General features: G+C 37.7%; 2 protein-coding genes across 2 annotated transcripts; both read right to left on the bottom strand.

The window, feature by feature from the left end:
• Nucleotides 1-2,341: 2,341 nt before the first annotated feature.
• On the bottom strand, nucleotides 2,342-10,500 carry plrg1 (pleiotropic regulator 1). The gene is made up of 15 exons (XM_042485040.1): nucleotides 10,346-10,500; nucleotides 10,013-10,119; nucleotides 8,565-8,701; nucleotides 7,745-7,798; nucleotides 7,533-7,626; nucleotides 7,295-7,385; nucleotides 6,663-6,761; nucleotides 6,463-6,555; nucleotides 5,783-5,932; nucleotides 5,563-5,664; nucleotides 4,772-4,874; nucleotides 4,550-4,658; nucleotides 3,910-4,049; nucleotides 3,003-3,196; nucleotides 2,342-2,916 (listed from the first exon to the last, which is right to left on the bottom strand). The coding sequence occupies exons 1-15, from the start codon at nucleotides 10,352-10,354 to the stop codon at nucleotides 2,857-2,859; spliced, it is 1,542 nt and encodes a 513-aa protein (XP_042340974.1). The 5' UTR covers nucleotides 10,355-10,500; the 3' UTR covers nucleotides 2,342-2,856.
• A 3,200-nt stretch (nucleotides 10,501-13,700) lies between these two features.
• Nucleotides 13,701-18,725, bottom strand: fgg (fibrinogen gamma chain). The gene is made up of 9 exons (XM_042485042.1): nucleotides 18,614-18,725; nucleotides 18,484-18,531; nucleotides 18,198-18,384; nucleotides 17,806-17,890; nucleotides 16,635-16,765; nucleotides 16,110-16,243; nucleotides 14,870-15,054; nucleotides 14,436-14,713; nucleotides 13,701-14,319 (listed from the first exon to the last, which is right to left on the bottom strand). The coding sequence occupies exons 1-9, from the start codon at nucleotides 18,674-18,676 to the stop codon at nucleotides 14,135-14,137; spliced, it is 1,296 nt and encodes a 431-aa protein (XP_042340976.1). The 5' UTR covers nucleotides 18,677-18,725; the 3' UTR covers nucleotides 13,701-14,134.
• Nucleotides 18,726-26,001: the final 7,276 nt, after the last annotated feature.

Below are 26,001 nucleotides of genomic sequence, written 5' to 3'. Positions count from 1 at the left end.
CGCATATTATGCTTTCCTACCAGTGGGATGACCAGGCTCTTGTGAAGAAGATATACAACCGCCTCAGAGATGATGGTCTACCAGTGTGGATGGATATTGAAGGAGGAGTGACGGGGAACATAAACGACTCGTGAGTACAAAGGAATCATAATCACTAAGCGGATAAATGATGTATGTGTTAGATAAATGAGACTAAATTTAGTTTTTTTTTAAGCAAAAACTCTCTCTCTGTGTGTGTGTGTGTGTGTGTTAGGATGGCCGCAGGCGTGGAGGAGGCTGTGGTGATTTGTCCGTTCATGACTCCAGCTTACCAGGCGTCTCGCAGCTGTAAGAAAGAGCTCAACTATGCAGACTCCAGGGAGGTCATTATTGTCCCCGTGATGCTGGAAAACAACTGGGAGGCCAGTGAGTGGCTGGGGCTGATCACTGCAGGTCTGCTGTGGGTGGACTTCAGGTGAGGACACCTTTCAAAGGGGACAGGAGACACATTTTTAAACCACCTCTCAAAATGTCACATTAATAAAAAATGATTTGGGTTCAAAGAGTATTCTTGGTCACATGAAGTATATTCAGTGCTCACCCCAAAATCAGAAGCATATTTTTCCTCTTACCTGAGGTGCTGTTTATCAGTCTACATTGTTTTGTTGTGAGTTGCCGAGTGTTGGAGACATCAGCTGTAGAAATGTCTGCCTTCTCTCAAATATAATGGAACCAGATGGCACTCGGCTTGCGGTGCTAAAAGTGCCACAAAATACATTTGGAAAACGCAACAGCAATGTCTCCTTCCACTTACTCAAGATAATTCACAGACCTTGTTGTGAGCACTTTCATGTAGGAACTATTTTCTTTTGAACCACACTCACTGACTGTATCACTGTGCAGAAGTGTGCATCTACTGCTAGCTCACATAGCTTTTCTGAGCTAGCTAACGTTACACATCAGCCAAGGAGGACGCCATTAATGTTTACATCTTTTCTTGACTGTCAAGAGCATGGGTCTCTTGTCTAGAAGTCGATGCACGCTTCCTCCTGCACCGTGATGCTGTAAATCAGTAAAAAAAAAAAATTAGTTTCTACATTAAACTGCTTACAAGGTCTGTAGTTTAGTTTAGTTTTTGAGCACCACAAGCCAAGTGCCATCCAGTTCCATTATATTGGAGAGGAGGCAGATATCTCTATGCCCAATATCTCCAACATTTGGCAATTCACACCAAAACAATCTAGATTGATAAATAGCAAAACAGGGAAGAGGAAAATTATGTATTTTTGATGATGTTTTGACTTTCCCTGCAGCATGAGTCTACTTTACTGAGCTAAGATTAAAACCTAACTGCAAAATAAAACAACAAAATTTGCAAATACAAACATAAAAGCATGGTCTACCACTAAACCATGTAAATACACATAAACACCCTTGTTTACAAGTATTTTAAAGCTCAGGTGAGATAACCCCAATCCTCCCAAACTGTATATGGATGCACACAACAGAAATCAAACATCTGATTTCTCAGAAATTTTACATCTTACCATCAACTGTCGTCTTTTTAGAAATGCAGAAAAGGACGAGGACCACTTTGAAATGTGTCTCAGCTCTCTGGAGGAGGAGATCATGTTTAATGCTGGTCACCTCCTGGCAGTTGAGGAACCTCCAAATGAGGAGGTGGATCAACCAGAATCACCAAAACCTCGCCTGAAGAAGAAACCAGGACGAGGATTTCGCCATGCTCTCTCAAAGCTCTACATACATGACTCAGGTAAATACGAGTATGAATCACTGAAGAAAAAAATGTTCCCCTGGGGACCACGAATGCACAAAAATAATGAATCCATCTAATAACTGGACCGATTCACTAACACTGCCGCTCCTGGTTTCACACCTCTTGAACACTTTGTTTGGTGCATATTAGTTTCAGTAACTGTGCACACTGACGTAGGTGAATTCCAGGGTTAATGGGGAAATACTGTGGAAGTACTGTAATTTTCTACTTGTGTGGCTAGATACTGCTCGATGTAGAACAGGAAATGTAATTGGGGTGAACCCTTAAATCCTTACAGCAATTTGAGCCTTTCATATTGAAACGTAACTGCCTAACTTTAAACTCGTTTAAGTAACACCATATCTTTGTGCTTTGTGAAATAATTTCACAGGTGAGCAAACCGAGGAGATAATCTTCCCAACTGCTGACACCAGAAACTCAGTGGAGCTCAGTGAGACACCTGGAGGTAATTGTTACTGGGTGGAGATTAAGGGTAACGGCTGTAAATACTACAGGAACGTTGTCACCAACAGATACCTCGGTAAGTACACCAACTGATCTTCCCTGAACAAAAGAAACAGCGAGTATGTGAAAAATGTCGATTTTATGAAATGGAGCAAAGTAAACTTGACATTGCAAGCCAAAAAAAGGCCACATTAGTTCCACGTCTGTACAAATAACAATTTTGAGTTAAGAATTTTTTTTTTGTCAATTAACAACTGTCTCTCTGCAGGGTTTGACCCCATCAGTAACCAGGTCCACTCTGAGGAGAGTCCGTCTGTTTCTGAAGAGTGGTTGATGTTGGTGGATCAGTCGGACCAGAGCCATCAGAGAGCCGTTATCATCAAGAACAAAAACTCAGGGAGGTTCCTGGCGGTCCAAAACGGCCACTTTATTGGACTTATATCGTACAATGAAGACTGCAAATGGTTTTTAGAATAAAAGGGGACAATGTGGTTGCTTCTGTCAAAGACACATTAGTCAATTAGAAAAAGCAGTAGCAAGCAAAACGTGGTGTGTATCTACAACAGGGGGGTTGGTACAAATAAAAGTAAACATTGGTACTATGACAAAAGGGGCAAATAAAAAATAAAAAATTATTAGAATCTTTTTCTCTTGAGGATTTCTGGTTTCCAGTTGACTGGATGGCTTTCTTCCGTCTGCAAGACAGAATAGAGAGTTGTCATTTTATCCTTTTCAGCCTAGAAACTATCGCTAAAACTTTAAATATAATGGTATAACTTACAGCAGTGTCGTCCTCTTTGTATACTTTAATGGTCTTGTCAGCCTCTGCAGTGATCAGTCTGCTTTCTGAGTTGTCAAAAATGCAAGCAAAGATGCCTGACTCGCTGTCAAGAGATCCAGGCTGCACAGCTGCATGAATCCGCTGGAAGTTGTAACCTGTCCTCCAATCCCACATGTGGATGGTCCCATTGTCGGCTTCAGAAACAACAAAAAACGTGTTTGCTCAATCCTGATTCTGAGCTAAATGTGTACTAATCCAATACTGTGCATACCTGTATACCTAACACACTAACCCAAGCAAAACTGGTAATCTATCAGGGTCGAGCCCGACTCAGAATTATATCAGTCGAATCAAATTTGGCATTCAACGATTCTGTTTTTTTTCCTGTACAAAAATTTAAAGTTTGAACAGGGTCAGCAGGACGTCAGATCATCAGATCAGAAATGTGCCCTTTTTTTCGACACTATGTATCAAAAAAAAAGCTACAGACTATGTCGTATTAAGTTTTTATGAGCTGTAAATTCACCACTTCAATGCAGAAGAGAGAAGATAATGTTATTTCGGAGCCTTACGGTGCAGTCTCGCCCCCTCTGTGCTGATGTCTCTGCTGATCTTGTCTGCAGCTGACTGTACCAAAGACTATCGCGAAAATAAAGAGTGCTCGCTCTCTAGCAAAATCCGAGGACCAAAACATCCCCAGGAGTACACTGCACAGCACGACGACTAGCCAAAAAAACCCCAAACAAACACAAAACGACTGCTCGATCTCAATAATCGATTATAGGGCTGCCCCTTGAAAGTCAGATTTGAATCATCATTTGGGGAACCCTCAGATGACTGAGATTGCTTAACAATTAAAAGTGAAACATTTTATGCAGACTAATCAAGTGTAACAAGTAATAAATACCTCCAGACACCAACACGCCATCAGAGTTCACAGCCAGAGTGTTGATGATGGCGTTGTGGCCTGACAGGTTCTGAATGAAGTTGCCATCTGGAAACATCCACTGCTTGATGTTATCAGCAGAACCGGAAGCAAAAGTGTATCTGTAAAACACAGGAAATAAGATGAAAACATGTTTAACATATCACAAATTCTATTTGTTTTATAATGGTGTAATGGGTGTACTGTAATCCTTAGGGTCAAACGTCTCACTGTTCCTAAAAACCCCAAAGGCCTTTGATTAATGATCATTTGCTATTGTGTTATTTTTCAATTAAGCTTTTAGTCTGTTTAATATATATAAAAAATCAAAAATGCCCATCACAGGTTTATGTAGCTCTTAATAAAGTGTTCAAACAAATCTTGCTTTTTCTTTAAACAATTAAAATCCTCAAATTGATCTGATTTAATGACACAGAACTGAGAAATGCAATAAATCCTAAAAAAAATAGCAACCAGCTAACATTTAGCATATCTTTTTGATAAATGATTTACAAACGTTAATCAAATATTTTACTGCTGTCGGCTATAAACCGACTCAGTGTTTCAGCTCTGAAGTAACACCAGCTAATTAAACAATCTATTTTTGGGTTCAGTAACTCACTGTCTGGGGTGCAGCGCCAGAGTTCGGACAGACTTCTTGTGGTTTGTCAGAGTAGCTCTCGTTTTTCCAGCGATCAGATCCCACAGCCTGATGGTTGAATCGTGGCTGCCTACAAAACGTTAATCAGTTGTCAGATGAGATTAATAGTTTAGGGTGGAGCATTTAGCTAAAACATGAACGACAATACCATTAGATTTGATTTTAATTATCATTTTTCTATACCAGTGATGATTTGTGGTTCTGCAGCCTGACATCTCACTGTGGCCACAGTGTTGGTGTGGCCGGTGAGCGTGTGCACGTTAGCTTTCGTCCTGATGTCCCACACCTGCATGAACAGAGGAGAAACAGTTAGGAAAATAATTAATCCTACAGAGGCCTGATTACTTACACATAGTAATCAAAACATATTCCACCACAGTAACCTGATTTAAGTATGGTCTCTTTAAACACGTTTTCATTCGGACACTTTTCTACATTCAGTTGTTTTAAGTGGGAGGGACCAATGCTATACGAAGGTGCAAAAAAACGAAAACTTCACCGAGACCAAGTGAAAATAAAGCTCTGTTCAGAGCAGAATCAGGATGTTGTTCATTAATTAACGTCCCATTGTTCTGTTGGTACTGTTCGCACGTAAGGTGATTCAGACATGTGATAGCCAGAAGATATTTATGCTTAAAAACAAAACACAAGATAAAGACCACACACAACAGAGGCAAAATCATCGTCAGGAGCAGACTTAGCAAAGAATGCAGAAAGATGAATTTGTGAAGCCTGGATCTAAAATGATTGATCTTTCTAAAACTGTGTCCAGCAGACGAGTCATTTTCAAATCCACAGAGTTTTTGGTTACATGCTGTGGTTTGCTTGCAACAGAGGATATTTAAATGGATTGAAATATGTGACTGCAGAGTGAGGAGAGAATCCTTTCCTAAAATATGAACTGAACTTGTCAAGTGGAGTAATTCCAACATCATTCATAAATTCAATAGTGAACGTGCAAAGTATGAGCTTACCCTTGCTGTGGCATCTCTGCTGCACGTCACCAGCACGTCAATAGTTGGATGAAGGTCTATATCATACACAGCACTAAGGTGTCCGTGGTAGTGCCTGATGACCTAACACACAGATTGACATTGTCAAAAGAAATCCCATAAATCAACTGAAATTTCTTTCTTATGACCATTTCAGACTTGAATAACTCTGTCACATTGATCTCGCATTACGATGTCATACCTTGTTGTACTCCAGATCCCAACACTTTACTTGTTTGTCTTCTCCGCAGGAGAACAGGTACGGGCTACGATTGCTGACTGCCACACCACGCACTGTACTGATGTGTCCAGTCAGGGAGAGTTTCAGCTTCCCACTGGCCAGGTCCCAGATCTATAAGGGCAAACAGCATTCAAGTCATATTATGACCATTAAAAAGCATTTCCAGAAATAGTGCCTCAAGTGCACCATCTTGAGGTGGCAGGAGTGACATTAAAACAATTGTGATTTAAAGAAATAACGAGATATCACTGAATAAGTTGCCAAGACACGTGAAGGGAGAATAGAATAAACATTGTTAAGGTGCTCTGGCATCATTTGTCATTTTCTCTTTAAACTACATCTCAGTCTTAATGGGTGCGCTAAACTTGTCTCACTTGTCATCATGATGTGACCAAAGAGAGAACACTTCATGACAGCTGAGCCCGCTTCAGTTCACTGATAAACATCATGAGATGCAATTGAAAGCTTTAAAGCTCCAATTTTCAAGGTCAGAAATGAGCTTTCAGTCTCGTAATTCATCGTATTGAATTGTTCTTCCACATTAAGATAATGAAAGGATAAAACGTCTGGATAACATTTGTTATTATGCCTTTTGTACACAAAATAATGGACAGATTATTGTTATGTTCAGCTTCATTCACCTTAATGGTTCGATCAGCAGACCCTGTGACAAACCACTGATTCCCAGGCTCCACAGCGATGGATCTCACCCAGCCAAGATGGCCACTGATGACCTATCGGATAAAAAAAATACTTCTATTAAAAATACCACAGAAGACATGTACCACATGCAGGCCTCACTTTAGCATCAGTTGGTCAAGTTGAAATTATCTTTACTTACCCGAAACAGTTTCCATGGTGGATGCCACTGGGGTTTCGGCATGGTCGGTGCTTTCCTTGCGAGCGCAGAATTTCGGGTGCCACCTCCCTCCAAGAGCGACTAAAACAAAAATATTATACATTCGGCACTGTACGTCTTTCAAAGATTTTATCCCTCAGCCAACAGAAATTGGAATTTTTAAGACTTTTTAAGACTTTTTTTAATGCCACTCAAAATTAAATTTTAGACTTATTTTACAGCAGCCACAACTGAAGGTTAAAAACCACAATGAACTAAATGAATCACTTAAGATTAGGGAAAATTTTGCCCAAATATTTATTGTTACATAAAACGTGACTTTTTGGTGACAAGACCAATATAGTTTATTATTATTATTATTTTAAAGTAACAGTTATTTTGAGCTTTTACAGCACAATGTCATAAAAACAATTGATAAAAATTCTACTTCTCATGTCTAAGCATTTTGTCTAAGACTTTTGTAAGATTGATTTAAGACATTTTAATACCAAATAATTTTATTATTAGATTAATGGGTTCAATGCCTTTTAAGACTTTTTAAGGATCCACGGGAGCCCTGTTTATAGCGAGAATAAACAAGATATCAAATCAAGTGGATATACACTGTGACGTACCACAGCCGTTGACTGAGGGTGAACTCTCTCTGCTCCTCCTGCGTGTCGGTGAATGTCACCAACACTGGCAGCAGTGCGGCTTGCGTCCTGCCTAAAGTTAGAAAACAACATGAATACCGTTTATATATGAATTAGTTGTTTCAAAAAAGTTCTGAAAACGTACTTCATCTTGAGTGTTTATGCCAAATAACTGCTAATAACTCAATAAACTTATAATGTGAGGAAGGAAAATGTTAACCTGGCTTGTGAGGGAGGCAAAGCCAGCGCCATGGAGTGGACTCCTGCCTCGCTTGGATTTCTGTGCAGCTTTGTGTCAGCAGTCAAAGCTATCCCTATTGAATTTTTAAAAAAAGAGGTGTAAAGCACAAGAATAATGTTAATGCAGTTAGAAGAATGACTTCAGAACAATTACAGGCATGCACTTTGTTAAATGAATAGCATAATAGTTACCCGGTCCAGAGGGATAAGCATGTGTCCCTGTGATCAAGTATTCTGGGTCATCACCTGAAACACAAACAAAAACAAGAGTGACCTTGTTTTAGAGCATAACTGTTTAGAAAACCAACCATAAAAACATCTCAATTTGTCCAAATAAGTTACAAAACATTATTAAGCTCAGAGCTCTTTGGAGGCATGAAAATAAAATGTCTGCATGGAAGTTTTCAGTCCGTAATCAACTGCTTTATTGAGAGTGAAATGCAGCGCTCGTTTCATCCTCTCGTGATATTGAACAGAATGTAACAGCTTGTACATTTTCTAAATCTTTTTCTTTTCTGTGTACATGAATATGCTGTTTAAATTCAGGCCTTATAAGATAAGAAAAGATCAAATAGAACTTTATTAATCCAGAAGGAAATTCTTATGCCAGATTGCTCCAAAAATACAGTAGCAAAACAGAATACAACAGAGCATTAAATAAGTGAAAATAAAATACAAAGTGTCTTAAAAGTAAAAAGTATTATTGCACCTGGAGTTTAAAACTGCACGACAACATAAGTAAAGTACTATTGCACAAATTGATTAAGTGATTATGAATTAAGTGTATATTTATATGTATGCTGAATAAGAGTACGGATAATTCTAATACATAATGTGTGTATGACATCAAAGGATTGTTAGTTATCCTTTTCTTGTTTTTAGTTTCAACTGAAACTTGTCTGTAGGTGTCTAATCTTTTGTCATGTCTTTTATGTTTTGTGTGGACCCAAGGAAGAGTAGTTTATGTTATGCATCAGCTGATGGGGATCATAATAAAATCATTATTTCTCACCTGGTTGTGCGTAGCTCTGGTGACCTAGCATACCGCCAGGAAGCTGTGACACTCGGTCTTTCCCTTCCTTCAGGACAGGCATGTGCAAAACTGCATTATAATCCGCTTTCAGCTTCACATCCATCTTCAGCTTGTGGCTGCACACACAGGAGACAGCGATGCATTATTTTCTCCTTCAAAATCACTCACTTTGTTTGGCAAAATTGCATCATATTTGTCTGATGTAATGCATGATTTTTCATTTCATTTTATGTTTTTCTGGAGTGCCTTGATTGCCTTCCTGTATATCCTGTTGCTTCCTGTTCTCCATGAGGACGCAACACATCTACATTTGATTATACAGAGCAACCAGTCATCTCTGCCTTTGTGCTGATTTTGGCATTGTTGGATTTGCACTTTATTGCTATTGTTATCACAGACTTATACACCTGCAGTCTCTATATTTCAACCCTTCCTGCTTTCTATTGCGTGTGCGGAATAAGTGTGCGGCTGCACGGCAACTTTATTTGGAATCAGTGGAACTTTATCTTTTTCAGTTGTACCTATCCATCTATCTATTTATCTATGTATCTATACATATAAATCACTTAATATGTTTTTAATTCATCTAATCTAAATTACCTGATAAATCCATGCACATTAAAAGATTGATACTATCATACAGCAGACTCACAATATATTCAATTACATTTTGGCCAACAATACATTTTATGTGTAATATATTAATTACATCAACCCAGGCGTTCACTTCACCGTCAAATATCTATATGGGGAGCTACAGCTGTCCAGGGTGAACGAGAGGATAGTATCCAGGAAAATTATGAGACTGGCCTGTTTTGCCAGACACTGGAAGCTCCCAGCAAGCAAACTGGTGCTTTGGGAGCCAACACAAGCACATCATTCACTAGGACATCCCATATCAACAAATGTGGATGGCCTAAAGAGCTAGCCAGATGCATGGAGGATCAAGGTGACTGGAGGTGCTGATGGAGGGCTCGTCTGAGGACGATTCAATGATATTTTTTACATACTGATAGATATTAATGTTGGAACAAACATCCTTATTAATACCATTAACGCCACAATACACTTTAAATATACTGTCCAACCCTGAGTTTAAGTGTCTCTCATAATTACATTAAAAGCACACTATGGCTGAAGGAAGATGAGATGGAAAGTATTTCTCCTTACACAACTTTTGAAAAAAAAAAATCAACCAGCTAATATAATAATGAGATTGTCAAGCCTAAAGATTTATGATATCATAATAATGACAGCAGATGTAAGTGTAATTTTACAGGTCTTTTTCTCTCACAGCTCAAGCTGCCAGACCAGAGACAGTTTAAAACCTAGTATAAGATTTGTAAATCAATTCATGTACTTGTGTAAACAAATGGAATTAGGTTCAAACACATCTGCAACAGGCACTGATGTAGTTAAAGAATTACCTTTCCTCGTCCTGTGCGACGGATTTCGCATGGTCGGACACAAACATATCATGCGTCCTTTTGAGAGATCTGAAGACCAAAGTGTGCACCGAGTGCTTCTGGACATCCTGGAAGAGAAAATAGTAATATTAAATACATGACATATTGACCAGAACATGATCGGCAAAGTTTATAAATCTTTCTACGTCTGAATGAAGGTTAAACAGACAAGAAATCGTATAATAAACGTAACACGATCCAGCAAATAGACGGACCCAACATGGTATCCGCTGTGTGAAGCGGCAGCGCGGGAGCAAAGAAACAGCCTCGAGACGGCTTCAAACCTCGGCTTACCTCGGCCATTGTGGCGATATGATCACGGATAAAACCCCGCACCTGAAGAAACGACTTTCTTTAAGGGTTCTGGTTTAGTCAAACTCCAAAATATATCACAATCCGAAAAACATGACCACCACCACAAGCCGATGACCGCACGCTCCGGAACTAAACAACGCCAACAGCAGATGGAAAATTAGTCAGCGCCATCTGCCGGTCAGGAGGTGTGGGCAATTCTGCAAACGCACCAGAGGACAAACAGCCCCCTCCAAAATATCTTTCCTGCTTTACCTCCAAGTTGATGCCAAACGTTTTGAAATGATATATTTGAATTTTCATTTATAATTTGTATGCTTATATTGATACAATAACCAGCAGTGAGCACAGGCCAGTTGATTTTCCTGCCTCATGTTCCAGGCCATGTTTGCCCAAAAGAGTACATTGATTAATGGTTATCCAATCCTTTGGCACCAATGCCAAAATAATGTACCTGGCAGATGCAGTGTGTGGGTGTGGGGACATGCGTTGGCACTGCAGGACATTAGCCAATCAACCCTGTTTAGGACCCTGTTCACCACCTTTTTACTAGACTACAGCTAATTGAAGCTATGATCCTTCCACGTGTGCAGCAAGATGTTGGAGATCTTCTCCCAGTCTGTTGTCTCCAGTGCCATCTTCTTCGCTGCTGTTTGTTGGGGTAGCAGCATCAGAGCCAGTGACACCAACAGACTTAATAAAATCATTAAGAAAGCTGGCTCTGTGGTGGGTTTCAGGCTGGAGACCGTGGAGACGGTGGTGGAGAGGAGGACACTTAAAAAACTGCTCGCCATCATGAACAATGCTGAGCACCCCCTCCACCGCACACTGGACCGACAGCGGAGCACCTTCTCCAACAGACTGATTCAGCTTCGCTGTCGAAAGGACAGATACAGGAAATCTTTCCTGCCACAAGCCATCCACCTGTACAATAACTCACCTCTGTCTGCGCTTTAAACTCCGGTCTTAGCTCCATGTCACTCTGTACTGCTGACTTTATTTTTATTTATATTTATTCAGATACTGTTCCGCACTTTTCACATGTATATATGTAGATATATACAGTCTCTTAGTTTTTTTAGGTTTTTTTTTTAAGCATATTCCTTTATATTCTATTAATATTGTTTGCTCTTTATTCTCTGTTCTTACTGTATGGTGCTGCTACATCCCAATTTCTCAGTTTTGAGATCAATAAAGTATATCTATCTATCTATCTATCTATCTATCTATCTATCTATCTATCTATCTATTCAGGGTGTCTGCAGATCCCTAAAATGTCTTAAATTCAATTTCCTAATTTTTAGGCCTTAAAGTGATTAAATAGTTTTATTTTTTAATTTTCAAGGTCTTAATTACCACATACATTTTATCTAATTTCATTTATCCATTTTTAATTTATTTTTGTCAAAAAGAATCGAGCTCTTCTGTGAGAAAGTTCACATATCAGATTTTTACAAATCGTTAAACCCCATACAGTCATTTTACTTTATCCTTACACTTGCCTGTTGGAAAAATGTAGGTTAACTTAACTCAATGTAATAATAATATTCCCACATAACACCTCCCTCCATGTAGTGCTACATGCTCACCTTCATACTTCATGCAATTATTGGCTATTATTAGACACCCTGAGCTAATAGGAGTGAGACCAATTTCACAAACACTTGCTGAAATTAGGCATTGAAGGGGGCTGTGTATTTACTGGCCTTTTGCACAATTTTCCCTGAATTTGTTTTTACAATTTTGCCTAAAATGAGGCCATACAAGGGCACTTGTTATTCGGCACAACCATCTACAATGAGCCAGATGGAGTTTGGACTTCACTTGTGGTTATTGAGGTGAGTGTGGTGATTCATGGGGACAAGTCCTATCAGTACACAATGCAAAATAGATAAATTGTCCAAAATAAACATGGCAACTGTGAGGTTCCGATAAGAACGCTGCCACAATAACCGAGTCACTATTTGGTTTCATGTCCTGAGTGAACACTGAAAGTTTTAACTAATTTCTGCAGGTATTCTGCGAAGGTATTATCCCATCAGAAACTTATATTTCTTATACTTATACTTACTATATATATAATATATATATATATATATATATATATATATATATATACATATACATATTCAGAGATACCACACTGTAAAAAGAAACTATTTGTTTAAACTTTAGACAAAAAAATCATCCAGCCTGCCTTAAAATTTGAATTGACTAAAATTTGAGAAGAAAAGTTGAGTCACTAGAAAATGATCTCAACTTGTCTACTCAAATTTAGTCAACTTAAATTTTTGAGGCAGCTTTTTAAAATTAAACTTTTTCATGCAGATTATTTTCAAAATAGAATAAAAATGTTTGTTTTTATTTGTCTTCTTATATTATGCCGACTTGAAATTTAAGGCTGCAGACTTTATTTAAACCTAGTAGTAGGGGTACCACCTCAAGCCCTGGAAATGCAGTTCACCTTAATACCTTAATGTGAGAGATCAACACGGTCATACTCCAACACTGACGTGTGTGGTGGAATGGAGTGTGTGTGAAGAGCAATAAAGTAAGAGAAAATAAAAAGGCAAAAGCCATTGGGGCACCATTCAAAATTAAATAAATATGAAAAAAAGAAGACAACATTTGCAACTTTGTGCATACAGTGTTGTATTATTTCTTAGTGTATTATTATTATTGCTTGTTAGTTAAATTGTTTTGATTTGTCATTAGCTCTTATATTTAATCAACACAGAACTTTATTAAAGATAATAATGTATTTTTTTAAAAGGGGGTGCCAGGGGAGGCGTGCGCCGGGTGCTGAATGTGTAAGATCTAGCACTGAACAGCTTATCAAGTTTAGACTTTCTTCAAGACAGACAATGTTTTTTTTCTCCAGAGGCACTGAAGATTCTTCATAAAGAGCACGTTAGTTTATATGATTTAAGTAACAGGTAATTTAATTACATACTTGGTGAAATTACACTGGGATGTTTTCAAGTGCCTGTTAGAAGTGCTTTGAGGATCACTACCCAGGCCAAATTGATTTCAGCTATGCTGCTTTCAAACCTGGCTTTTAGTTTGCTTAAAAGGTTCTCAGTGTGGCCAGATTGCTCATTACTCAAAAAGCAGTGATATAAAGTAAATGTGCGGCTATTTTCATATGTTTGTGTGCTCACGTGTGAGTGTGTGTATCTGTGAGAATACGACCAGGTGTCGGGAATAAACCAAACTATGGGTTATGCAATAAATGCATATGTGAAACTTGAATAATTTAGATGATATGATCTTTAACACTGTGCTAAAGTAGTGTTGATTATATTCGATAGTATTAGCAAATGAAGTGGACAAAATATTTGTTTGGGATGCTTTTTATTTGGCTTATTCTTATGGCTTTTGCATTGCATTAGACACAGGTGTACATTTCTGGCCACTTGACAAAACATTCAGACACAATTTAGCATACTGCATTATTTATTTTTACCAGGTGCTTTTGTCTCATCTCAACATTGTTTTGCAAAACAGCTGCTTGCTATATGGACTTAACTGTGTCTCCAGGTTGGCTGCAGGTGAGTCTAAAGTGTTACTGCCCAATGAAGTAATGAACATATTTGGTTCAGAAAAGACGTTTATTTAGTGCTCAAAACAACAGCAAAACATGCATCACACATCATAAAGTCAGAAATTTTCCACTGCAGCATGTTATTTTATTTAAGGAGGTTTCAGTGCCGTTGTGCTGAACACTTTAACTGCAGCCTAAACAGACCACAAGCATGTTGGTTAACTTTTTTAAGAATCTCCAAGTCCGCCAAACTCTTTCACTGCAGACTGCTGTCCGCCTGCTGTGATGCGGCTGAGGGGAATGAGCTTCATGGTGGTCTCCTTCAACGAATACCAGCGGTCGTGCCATGTGACCCAAATAATGCCATTGTCAAAGCCGAATTCACCTGCATCCTTTTGTGTGTACCTGCCACCTATAGGCAAAGAGAACACAGACAGATAAGAGTGATTTTTATTAATATGTACGTGCTTGGTTAACACATTTGTCTTTTGTGTGTGTGTGTGTGTGTGTTTAGCTATGTGGTCTCACCCTGGTAGTATTTGCCGTTCAAATGTGCAGCATGACATCTGTTCATCCACCAGCCAGAGCTGTCCTGCTGAGCACAGTTGCCATCATACTTGTCGTTGTCCTTGTCGGCGGTGCTAAACTGCATGCCATTGTGAGAGGTGTAGAACTTGTCGCTGGGATCATCCCCAAAGTCAAAGCCATCAAAAGCGTCTCCAGCATCGCCTCCAAAATAGTAGCCATATGTCATACGGTACTGGTCGATCTCTGGTCCAACTCTGAACATGTTGTAGTCAGCATACCTGGAAAAAAAGAGGCCACAGTGGAGGATTAATGTTTGGTAACCTCTGCTGCGTCATTTCTTCAAAGGGTACCTCATCGTCAGGGTCATGTTTGCCTTGTCAGCAAGTTTCTTTGCTCTCCTCTTACATAATCTGTTATCATGTGTGTGGACGTACTTTTTGTTGCCATCCCAGTCAACAAGCTCTATCCTCAGTACAGTTGGGATGGTGGTGGTAGCCGTCAGGAGATGGAGCTTCTCGTTACCGAGCCAGAACTCTGTGGTGTCATCTGGTGAAAGATAGCCAAAGCCATTCTTGTACTGAATCCAGTTCTTACCGAAGTCCACGCTGCCATCACGTCTCTGTGGACATGAAAAAGCGATCAGAGTCGGGGGGCAGTCTTTTGAATTTTCCTGATTAGATTTTATGTTGACCTTCCCTTGTCAAATGTATTATCTGGACAAACATCTGATTTAATATATAACAGGCCCTGGCATCAAGTCACCTAATTCTAATTAAAAAAATCAAACTATGAGAACAGTAACCTTTAAAAGCTGCAATCCCATTATTTTTGTTTTTAACATTTTGTCTCTTTCAGTAATTTATTGTGAATTGAATTATATCGACTTTCGCTCTTTAGCTCTGTTACAATCAGTGGTAGATGTATTAAGATTTTTTTTTCCTAAGTAAAAATACTTATATAACACTTGTTTGAATTAATAAAAAATATATTGTGCAGGCTGCCTTAAAATTTTAAGTTGACTGAATTTAAGACAAGCTGAGTCATTACAAAGTTACCTCAACTTGTGTTCCCAAATTCAGTCATCTTAAAATTTTAAGGCAGCTTTTAAAATAAATAAAAATTAAACATTGTGAAACTTTTAAAAATTTAAACAAATAGTTTCTTCTTACTGTGTGAGATTAAAAAACACTTTGGTCAAAGTATAAGTCCTGCAGAATTTAATTTTATAGTATTAGATTGCAGTAAGAGGTAACTCAAGATGCATTTATGTAGTGGGCTGCAATGGAGCTAATTATTATGATTATTATTATATTTTTTTAGTTTTACTCTGTCAGGGGGTTTAATTCATTGTTCAACTATTCAATAAGTAAATAAACCTAGTAACTTTCCACCAAGGGTTACATTATTTTGAGATATTTGGGAATGGTGATGTAATTTTTATTTAAAATCAAAGGGAGGGTCAAAAAAAGTTTTCATGACATTTGGGAAGGCTTTCGGCTTTTAAAGATCTAAAGGTAAAGTTTATCCCTGCCATCCCACCCTAATAATTTTCATACAGTCCGTTATCAGTTGTTTGCTTTGAGAATTGGCAAATTAAGCTGTGTTCTGAGTAATAAAATCTACTTTTAAAATCCAGGAAATCTGAAAAGACCATTTTCTGAAAGTGCAACATACCCTCTGTATTACTGTGAAGCCGCGTCGAAAGCTGTCGATCTCACAATAGACAAGGAACTGCTCCGGGGATTTCTCTGGCTTCACAAAATAAAGACCACTGGTGGTGGCACCTTTGTTTGCAATATCCTGGCAGTCTGATGAAAAAAAGGAGGAAGAAATAGACGGCTTCAATATTATTAAATTTATCACAAAACCTATAAAAAAAGACTGTATGGTTCATTTCAGATTTGTGCTGTTTCTTATAAATAATCACATATTTTTACTTGTTACTGGATTTAATTCTTAAGTAAATGGGTCAATTTATTTTATTGGTAACGTATAGAAGTAACTTATTTGAAATGAGGCTACAACAAGTTAAGAATACATCTGTTTACTCTGCACTGATGCACCATATTGATTTTAGTCTCTGACTAAACATTGAACAAGGACAAATGTGGTTCAGATGAGGGGTGATTGAGAAACCTCTTGTGAAATTGGAATGGCCTGAGAGTCAATGAATTGAATTTTTTTTTTTTTTTTTTTTACCTGTTCCTGTGAAGCTCTGAATCTCAACCTCGTCCGTGCAAGGCTCACTGCATTTTTGCTGCAGCTGGACGGAGAGTGTTCTCAAGTTTGATATTTTCTTCTCGTTGTCTGTCATTAAAGTCTGAAGTTGACTGGAGAAAGGAAAACAAATGCGAGTTGTACCAGCTGTATCCAATGTAATTCATGTCTCAATGTCTTACATTGTGAGAAGAACAAAATGATATGGAATTGAAGAAGAAGCAAAAGGAAAAAAATGACCGAACTTTGGAAAAAAGACGTGTAACATAATTAAATTTGAGAGCTCTTTTAGTATAATCTCAGGAGTGAGTCTGAGTTCCTGGAATGAGGAGTGGGCAGCACATTGCCCCATGATCTGAGGTCAGTCATGACTGCGTGGGCGAGGAGTGTTGGCGTGCATTGACCTGAAGACATGGGCGGCCAAGAGAAGTAAAAATAGGTGAAAGTATCAGAAGAGGAGGGTTTTTTTATGCTGATTTTTATATCAAACATTAGCTTCATTCAAATACTGTCACTGATGCCTTCATGGATAAGAAGTACTTTTAAAGTAAAGAAAATGTCTTTATATTGTGGATAAAAAAAAGTATAACACATTAGAGAATGTGGTAAATAATTACTTTCAACCACTTGGTATAAGGATAATATATAAGTAGCGGTGGAGAAAGTATTAAAATCTTTCACTCAAGTAAATTCACTAATACCACACTGAAAAAATACCCTGTAGTAAAAGTACTGCATTGACAATTTTACATATGTATGTATAAAGGAAATTTCATTTAAGTGTAAAAAGTACTGAATGCAGAAAATTTTGAATGAACTGAATAAATCCAAATTATATAAAGGACAAGCAACAAGCTCTCATAAATGAGAAACCTCAACAATTAAATGTTTTTACATTAAAAAAATGACTTGGTTTGTGTGCGGAAATCTTAATTTGCAAAGTTACTGAAGTTATCAGATAATTGTAGAGGAGTCAAAAGTACAATATTTCACTTTGAAGTGTATGGAGTAGAAGTAGAAAGTGGCATGATATCAAAATACTCAAGTTAGTAAATGTAACTCAAATTTGTACTTCAGAACATAAGTAAATATATTTAGTTACAGTCCACTGCTGCATATAAATGGTATACTTTCAGTGGTAGTAATAACTTACTATATTTGCTGCTCCTGTATGCTGATGGTCTTTTGAAATTGAATGATATCATCCTCTATACTTCTTGACTTTTTGTAGTATGAGTCTGAAATAAAAAGTCAGTGTCATTGGAGATCTCAGTGCAGTTTCAAAACATTCACCACAGTTTTATAATACTTTAAATATATTAACATATGTTTGTGCTTGAGTCACACCAGCTCAAATTAATTTCTTTAAAGAACACATTTAAAACTATCACTGACCAAAGTGGAATTTGTGAGAAAAAAGCAATTTAAAGTAAGAAAATAACTAACAGACAAAATGATCTGGTCTTATTAATAAGATGACTGAAACACAGTTGCATACAGATAGTCTTGGGATGATATTTAATGGCACAAAATTAAGTGTGTTACCTGACGGGGAGGATTTTTTAACATGAGTAACAGAAGTATTAATGTCAACAATTGTTTGGTCGGCCCCCTGGGTTAAATTGGCAATTGCCTCAAGTTGGTCTTCCATGTAATCCAAATCCCGCTCCACTACAGGCAGATATCTCGACATGTAATCAGCCACTCCACATGTTGTAGGACAGTACGTTCCCTGGATTCAGACAGGAAAAGTAGAAAACTATTGATGACACCATGCTCAGATATCTACCTACACGGTAAAAAAGTGTATTATTTGTAACTGCATACTTACAAAGCCGTCATTTGGGAAGCATCTTGCAGTGTTGTCTCCTCTGGTTTGCTGCACCAAAAAAACCCATAAAAATTTAGATGTTGGGCCCAAGAAAGTCATGTCAGTGAAAAATCTAAATTCAGGGACTTACTGCTGATGAGAAGGCGAAAAGTAACAGAAGTCCTCCTGTCGCTGCAAGAAAGGATGGAGCCATGCTGCTTTGGCCACCAGTCGTGGTCTTGATGTCTTTGGAGAATGAAGAGCTGCTCGACTCAGTGGGATATTTATCTGAACAAGGTCCTCGGGTCAGTGTTTGATAAGAGGTTCATATGCAAACATTCCACTCACTGTGCTGGGACAAATCTGTGACTCATATGTCCAACAAAGGTTATTTCCCAAATTTGACGGGTCTATAACAGACAGATGGATTAACCTGTGAGAACTCAGCTGCATGACTTTACCATAAACTGTGCGTTTGTGTTAAACCCAGTGCTGCTAATGATGACATAGCAAGTCAGAAAGAATGACTAGGCTCTTTATATTGCTGCCTTTTAAATAAAAGAAATTATCAAGTAAATGATAATATTTTTTTATTAGCCTTGAACTATCAAATTGAGTGTAGAACTAGGACTGGACCAGAGTTTATTAATTATTCATTGTACTACAAGAGAAGTAACAGCATGAGTCATACCTTAAAGACAAAATCTTGTTATAACAACATGTCCCTGTAAAACATTAACATCAGTCTGCTGTCAATATAGATGAGCCAACAAGAACTGGATAAACACAGCATGGCCACAGAAAATACTCACTTTGAATCGGCTGTCAGGTGTCCGTTTCTAACATTGTGAGAGGGCATATTAAATACAGAATGAAGCCTATTTCTGCCAGGAAAAAAAGGCAGCAATTGTGTTAACACAAAATTAAGTCACAGTTGTAAGTCAGTGTGATGAGATCCTACGTTGACAATTTTGCACTGTTTTGTGATCTTAGGTCAAGATTATAAGGTTGTAAGTAAGCCAAAATTTTAACTGCAAAATTTAGAATTGCACGTTTGACAGTTTCTAATTATGGTAACACAAAATTAAGTCACATTTGTAAGTTAGTATGAGATTCTACATTGACCTTTTGTCATTGTTTTGAGATCGTAAATCAAAATTATGAGACAATGAGGTACAATTTAAACCTGCAAAATGACCACAACAACAACAAAAAAAAGATGGACTTTCACACAGAATATTTCTGTCAGGAAAAACATCCCATTTTGCCAAGAAAATAAAGAATATGAAACAAAACAACATCAACAATAACAACAAAAACACTGCAATTATGGTAACATAAAATTAAGTCACATTTTTAAGTCAGTATGATGAGACTCTCAGTTGACCGTTAGTCATTGCTTTGAGATTGTAAATCAAAGTTATGAGATAGTGAGGCAAAATTTAAACCATAAACTTTAGAATTGTGCATTTGAAACTGATCACCAAAGAACAAAAATCAAACTGGTTGTTTCTTTTTTCCAACTTAACGTCAACACTGACTTCATTTAACCATGACTATGATCATTTCTTTACCTTAAAGGGTCCAGTGTGTAGGATTTTGGGGCATCTATTTGGAGAAATTATGTATGGACTAATATTCATAACTATAACTTTCATTAGTTTAAAATCACCTGAAACTATGAAATGTTGTGGGTTTTTTGTGATCTTAGAATGAGCTGTTTATATCTACATACGGAGCAGGTTGTCTTCCACCGAGTATGCCATGTTGTTTCTACAGTAGCCCAGAACGGACAAATCATACACTGGCTCTAGATAGGGCCTTGCCGTTTTTGCATTTTTGGCCACTGTATGCTCTCCTACATGCTTGGCACATGGGGGAATGTTTCAGTTCTTACCTACTGTTCCTTTGGTTTAAGCCAAACCACAACAATTACCTATAGTCTTACCCAAGTAGCAATAAATCAAATTTTGACTACAGTATCGGCTATTCCACAAATTTTGTTTAAAATTCTAACTTTCTTCAAAAATTTTGATTTCTCGTTACATATTACAAACTCACAATATTATGTTTTTTTTTTTTAAACCATTCCTAAATAATCATCCCTTTTCTCCCTTTCCTGGCAGAAATGGGCTTCTATACAAATGTGCTTTTCTAAATCCGGGTTAACTGTATATATATATATCAGTTGCAGTGACAATCATAACAGTGGTACTTGCTATACAGTATTTGCTACTTACTAATGGTAAAGCTATCCTCTATTCTATTTTTGCCTGTGGTAAATGGTGATCATTTTTAAGCATCTCAAAAAGTGTATACTAAATGAAATGATGATTATGATTGAGAGCTCTGGCTCAGGCTTCATATATAAATACAGGTGCATGTCAAAATAATGCATTTTCCTACTTCTCTTCATATACTGCAGTATGGTGCATGCTGTTGATTTCTTTTTTGAAACTTGGCTGCACTTGTAGGTTAAACCACTAGTGGGAGTGAAACCATCATGAACTGAAGATACACACATACAAACACCTTCAAACTGAAGACTGTATTAACATTCAGAACAGAGCTATATAGTTTGGGGGGGGCATACACGCAAAATTCTGTAGAAAATTAATGAAGATAAATTAGACTGTTTACAATGACATTTTTGTGAGATCCATGTGACAAGTTATAACAAATGTCCTCAGTAGGCTAAATCGGACTAAAAAATAATTGGTGCTATGTATTGAGGACAATGTAAATGTTACCTCTCTGAAACACTGTGTGTATAGATGGGTCTTAATTTGTGGCACACAAAGACAAATGAACCACTGGTGAAGATATCTTTACACATTACATAATGAATATGATGATACCTTGATAAAATTGTTCTTTATGGGCCGTTTGTTTCAGATACAGGAGATATTGATCATTTGCTTTCTCCAGTCTGCAGGAAAATCAGCTTCAGCATGTTTTCTCAGAAAAAAAGCATGTTTCTCACAGGCTTAATTTATAAGAAGCAGCACATGTGCAGCTGAGCTACTGTTTACTTGAGAAAGGAAACAGATCTATAGACGAGAGCAGACAATGATGCTGTAAGTGAGTAATCATGATCTTCTGGGCACTTTCAAATAAAATTTTTACAAGATTTCTACAACTCAGAGTAATTATTCTAGACAAGGAGGGCATGTTCCTTGTGTTTTGAGTGGATTTGAGGGTGTTTAGCAAGTTTAATATCTGCAATGTAAAAAAAAGAATGGGGGACACCTTTTAGACAATAAATAAAAAAATTATGGTCTCAGTAAGCGGAGTAGTTGAAATGAAAAAAATTCAACTTATCCAGTTCATAATAACGCGCAAATGAAACAAATCTGTCATTTTCAGAATTGTACAATGCCAGCATTTTCCCTGCCAGCTGAGTTCATTGTTGGGGTCGTGCCAGGCCTGCTGGTCTCATACCCCATGTATTTCTAAAATCATGGCAACAACCAGGTCAGGTCAAACAAGGCCAGGCTACCAAAAGAGTTGGTCACAGTCAAACACAATTTGAAGCACACAGCTGAATGCGAAATGCTCATTTAGCATGTTATGTTATTACATTTGCATATCACATTTCATGTCTCCAGTACAGTAAAAATGAATCACCTCTTGTCTCCAGTCACTGCTCTGGTTTCATGCTGCTGTACTTGTTTGAGCTGCACTTAATGGAAATACATTTCTTCTCTTGTGACAGATGAGTCCACGTTTTTTTTCTTTTTTCTTTTTGGAAAGAGGCCCTTGTTCAAAAGAGAAACATTTGTCTGCTGCGGATTTTAAGGTTAAAATGTCAGTGGGTTAATGGCTCTAACAGTATGACTTATATGCATCCTTTCACCCACTGCTGGGTGAAAGTGAGTTGAGGTGATATTGACGAGTAAAGTGCGATGTTTTACTGTTTTAGACTGAGAAATGTTTGCAGTTCTGGTCAAGGTCGCTTTACATGGGTCTTGCCAATGTGCCAATATTTTGTATGCTGCACAGTTAAACTACAACCACAGATTGATGTAGTTGTTGATAATAGTTAAAGGATCTCTTTTTCAATCTCTTTTTATGACAACAAAACAAACAGCGGCGATATTTGTGACAAAGTAACCCTTAATAAAGCTTCATCTGTGGGCCCCATGTTGACATTAGATGATAAATTCTAACTTAACTACTGTGTGACCTGGTTTTACTATGTGTGGAGAAAAAACAGGCCTGGGATAGATATAAAGCCTCACTGACCTGAGAATGAACTGCCAGGCCCGTGAACCTAAACAGTGCTGAACTTTTGCTGAACTGGCCTCTTTGTGAGGAAACACCAGATGGAAAGTGTTGCTTCCTTTCTTTAAGTGCCATGAAGACATGGCACTCCCACCAAACACTGTGTCCTGGATGTTAAGATGCGCTTTGGGCTGTTGCTGTTATTGATGCATTCAGACACTGATGCCCATCTGACAGTCTTACATTATGTGTACTGTGTCAGCAACAGCAAAAGCAACACAAAGTTATTAGTTTATATTGTGCTGAATCATTGTTTTCCATATAGGAAATATGCCTGAAAGTAATCAACTTAAGTTTCAAGGCTGAAAAACAAAGTCAGCATAGTTCACAGCTGGCCTGACCAGGAATTAAACTTTAAGAGCCTTGTTCGGGTCCCTCATTGGTCACAACTTTAAGTCTGGAGCCATTTGAACATGGTGTAAATCTCCCAGACGACAGAGGGCAAAGGTTTGTTGTAATGCCACCTCAGGGTTCAACCTGTGGTCAGAGACGGTAAGTCCACTCAGCTGAATGTACATCTGAGGTAAAACATGCGGCCAGGTTGCTGTACACACATCACAAATTTTCTCAACTTTTTAATGATTGCCCTACCAAGCAACTGAGTCAACCCGGATATATTGCTCTTAATGTAAGGGCCGCCATATAGATATATTGTTCTCCATTTATTGTTCCATGTTCTGTTTGCTCACCCAGTTCAGAGTGGGTTCAGTTGGTCTTGCAGCTGTGCTGTAATAATGGGACCATCTTTTATGTTAAGAACAGCATATTAATATTTGACTGACCATTTATTGCCCTGACTGATTTATATGCTATGTAGTTGTTCCTGTTCTCTATGAGAAATAGCAAACTGTTTCAGCCTGTTACATTGTAACCCAATACCAGAATAAATGCTGGCATTGTACGTGTCTGCATGAATATGTTACATTTGTACATTTTATGTAGCGAATAAGCTTAAATTTTGTTTTACATTTCAACAACCCTGTGGATAACGTGTTTATGTTAAAAGATTTTTTTTTTTTAAATTGGGGGGCTTTTCCCATTATTACACATATCTCTGCAAAAACAATTGTCTTTCACATCCTAGCAGCAAAAGCAGCAGTAGCTACAAAACACCCACGATTGGAGCCTAAAACAGAAGATGCAAACACATCAACGGGTCTTGAGCAATTGTCCACAGCTTGGTTGGTGTCTCACCTAAATGATATGCCATTCTCCACTACTGCATCAATTTAGAAACGTTGATATGAAAGAATTATAATTTATTTACTGTTTATAGAAACAATAACACCAGCATTTTTATCTGGTGACTGGGTTGAGTTTAATGGTCTTTTTCATATAATTTATGGCATAAAGCTTTACAGTTATTTGGGTTAGAAGTTCAAGATTTGAGCTGCGTACTCATGAATCACACACACTTCCTCAAAAGTAGGGTATGTATACTTTGTGGGTCAGACTGGTTTTTCTCATGGTCTGAAAAACAGTGAGTTAAATACCAGCGATCGTTTATCCTTTTAGAAAGAATTTCACGGTATCTAGGTCAGCAAATGTACTGTAACAAATCATTCAAAGACACAAGATCAAAAAATGCTTCTCAAGGTATTTTCTGGGTCAAATGAAGACGGTGTAACTGAAGCCTACAGGATTATGGTAATCTGGTCAAAGAAATGTTTTATCTCATCATCTGGTTCTTCAGAGGAAGGTGCAGACCAGCCTGAGTTTCCCCAACACTGATCCTGGATTGATGATGGGACTGAACAGACCAGCCTCTGTGAGTTAACAAAGTCCATCACACAATGGTTGTCTGGAGGGTAATCAGCTTTATAGTCTCCTTACAAATTAGTTTCACATAGGGGGAGTCAAATCATCAAAAGGGTAAACAAAGGTTGGAACAAATGTAAAACAAAAAAAAAAAAAAAAAAAAAGAAAAGGAAAGGATGTTTTGGGGTTTTCATCCTTATTTTATTTACAGCCATATATAATTTCTATCTATCCATCTATCCATCTATCTATCTATCTATAGATTTTTTTGCTGCGCCTAACAACATTTCATTTTGTTATGGCCCTATGCTTTAATTTTGTAAAATTCAGTGTGGAAAGTATGTTTACTCAAGTGCTGTATTTAAGTAGAATTTTTAGGTATTTTACTTTAATATTTCTATTGTATATTTCAGGTGTTTTTATTTTGTACTATACTGACTATTAATCCATCCATCCATTTATTTTCATCTTTTTTTCTTGGGCCAGGTCGCAGGGGTATAGCATGCTGTCTATACTTAATGACTGATTTTGATATTTTTCAATATATAATGCAGTTATTTTACCTGTAATGAAGTATTGTGCAGTACAGCCTTTTTTACTTTTACTTAAGAAAATAAAATCTGAGCACTTCTTCCACCTCTGTTGAAGACTTAGCAAAAATCTCTGCAGGGATCAATCTGCTATCAGTTCATTAAAAACACACATGAGAAATTGTGTTTCCATCAAGCTGGTGTAAGTTTAATAACTTACATTTATCAATGTTTTTACATGATTAAATGACATGTGATCAGATATCAGTCATCCACTTGTCTAATTAGATGATTTTTACATTTTTGGGGGAGTTACAGGATATATTCATTGATAGATTATTAGTCCACTGGGGGAGACAGAATAACCTGAAAGCATAATACTTATTATTTTCATTGTATACATTTGTTGTGGTCAACGTGCACATTATTTCCAGGTCTGAAAAGAAAAGCCGATGCACAAGTACCTAAAACATGCATTATTTCTAATGGCCAGCAGCGAGCGACTCCCCTGATTGCAAAAAGGAGTCTGAATGTGTGAAAGTTGATGAGGAAATGAGCCAACTTCTTACTTGCTTTATCACCTCAGGAAACATTTTTCTAATGAGATTGTGGCCTCAGTCTCATAGTTTCAAGTCCTGTTTATACAGCATGATGATAATTTTGAACACTATGGTCCCATTTAGAGTAGAATAGATAATAAAGTAGGGTATGCTTTGAGTTACCTGGAGATTGAGAAGTCACTCCCATGGCGGTGTCCTGAAATTCTCAGTGAGATCCACCCCTCGCTCCTCCACAGCTGCACCCTCTCATCCAAAAATGGTCACCTCTGGCACCAAAAAGAGAAGATGAAAATGCAAAGCTTGAGGTGTAAAAACTGTATGAGTTATGTTACAGTGGCTCTGCCCATATCTTTTATAAAGTCTATGTGAACACACACACACACACACACACACACACACACACACAC

Source organism: Plectropomus leopardus, chromosome 4, assembly GCF_008729295.1.
Source record: "Plectropomus leopardus isolate mb chromosome 4, YSFRI_Pleo_2.0, whole genome shotgun sequence".
Classification (NCBI taxonomy): Eukaryota; Metazoa; Chordata; class Actinopteri; order Perciformes; family Serranidae; genus Plectropomus; species Plectropomus leopardus.
The sequence above is the reverse complement of the archived record's forward strand: the minus strand, read 5'-3'. Positions and strand labels throughout refer to the sequence as shown.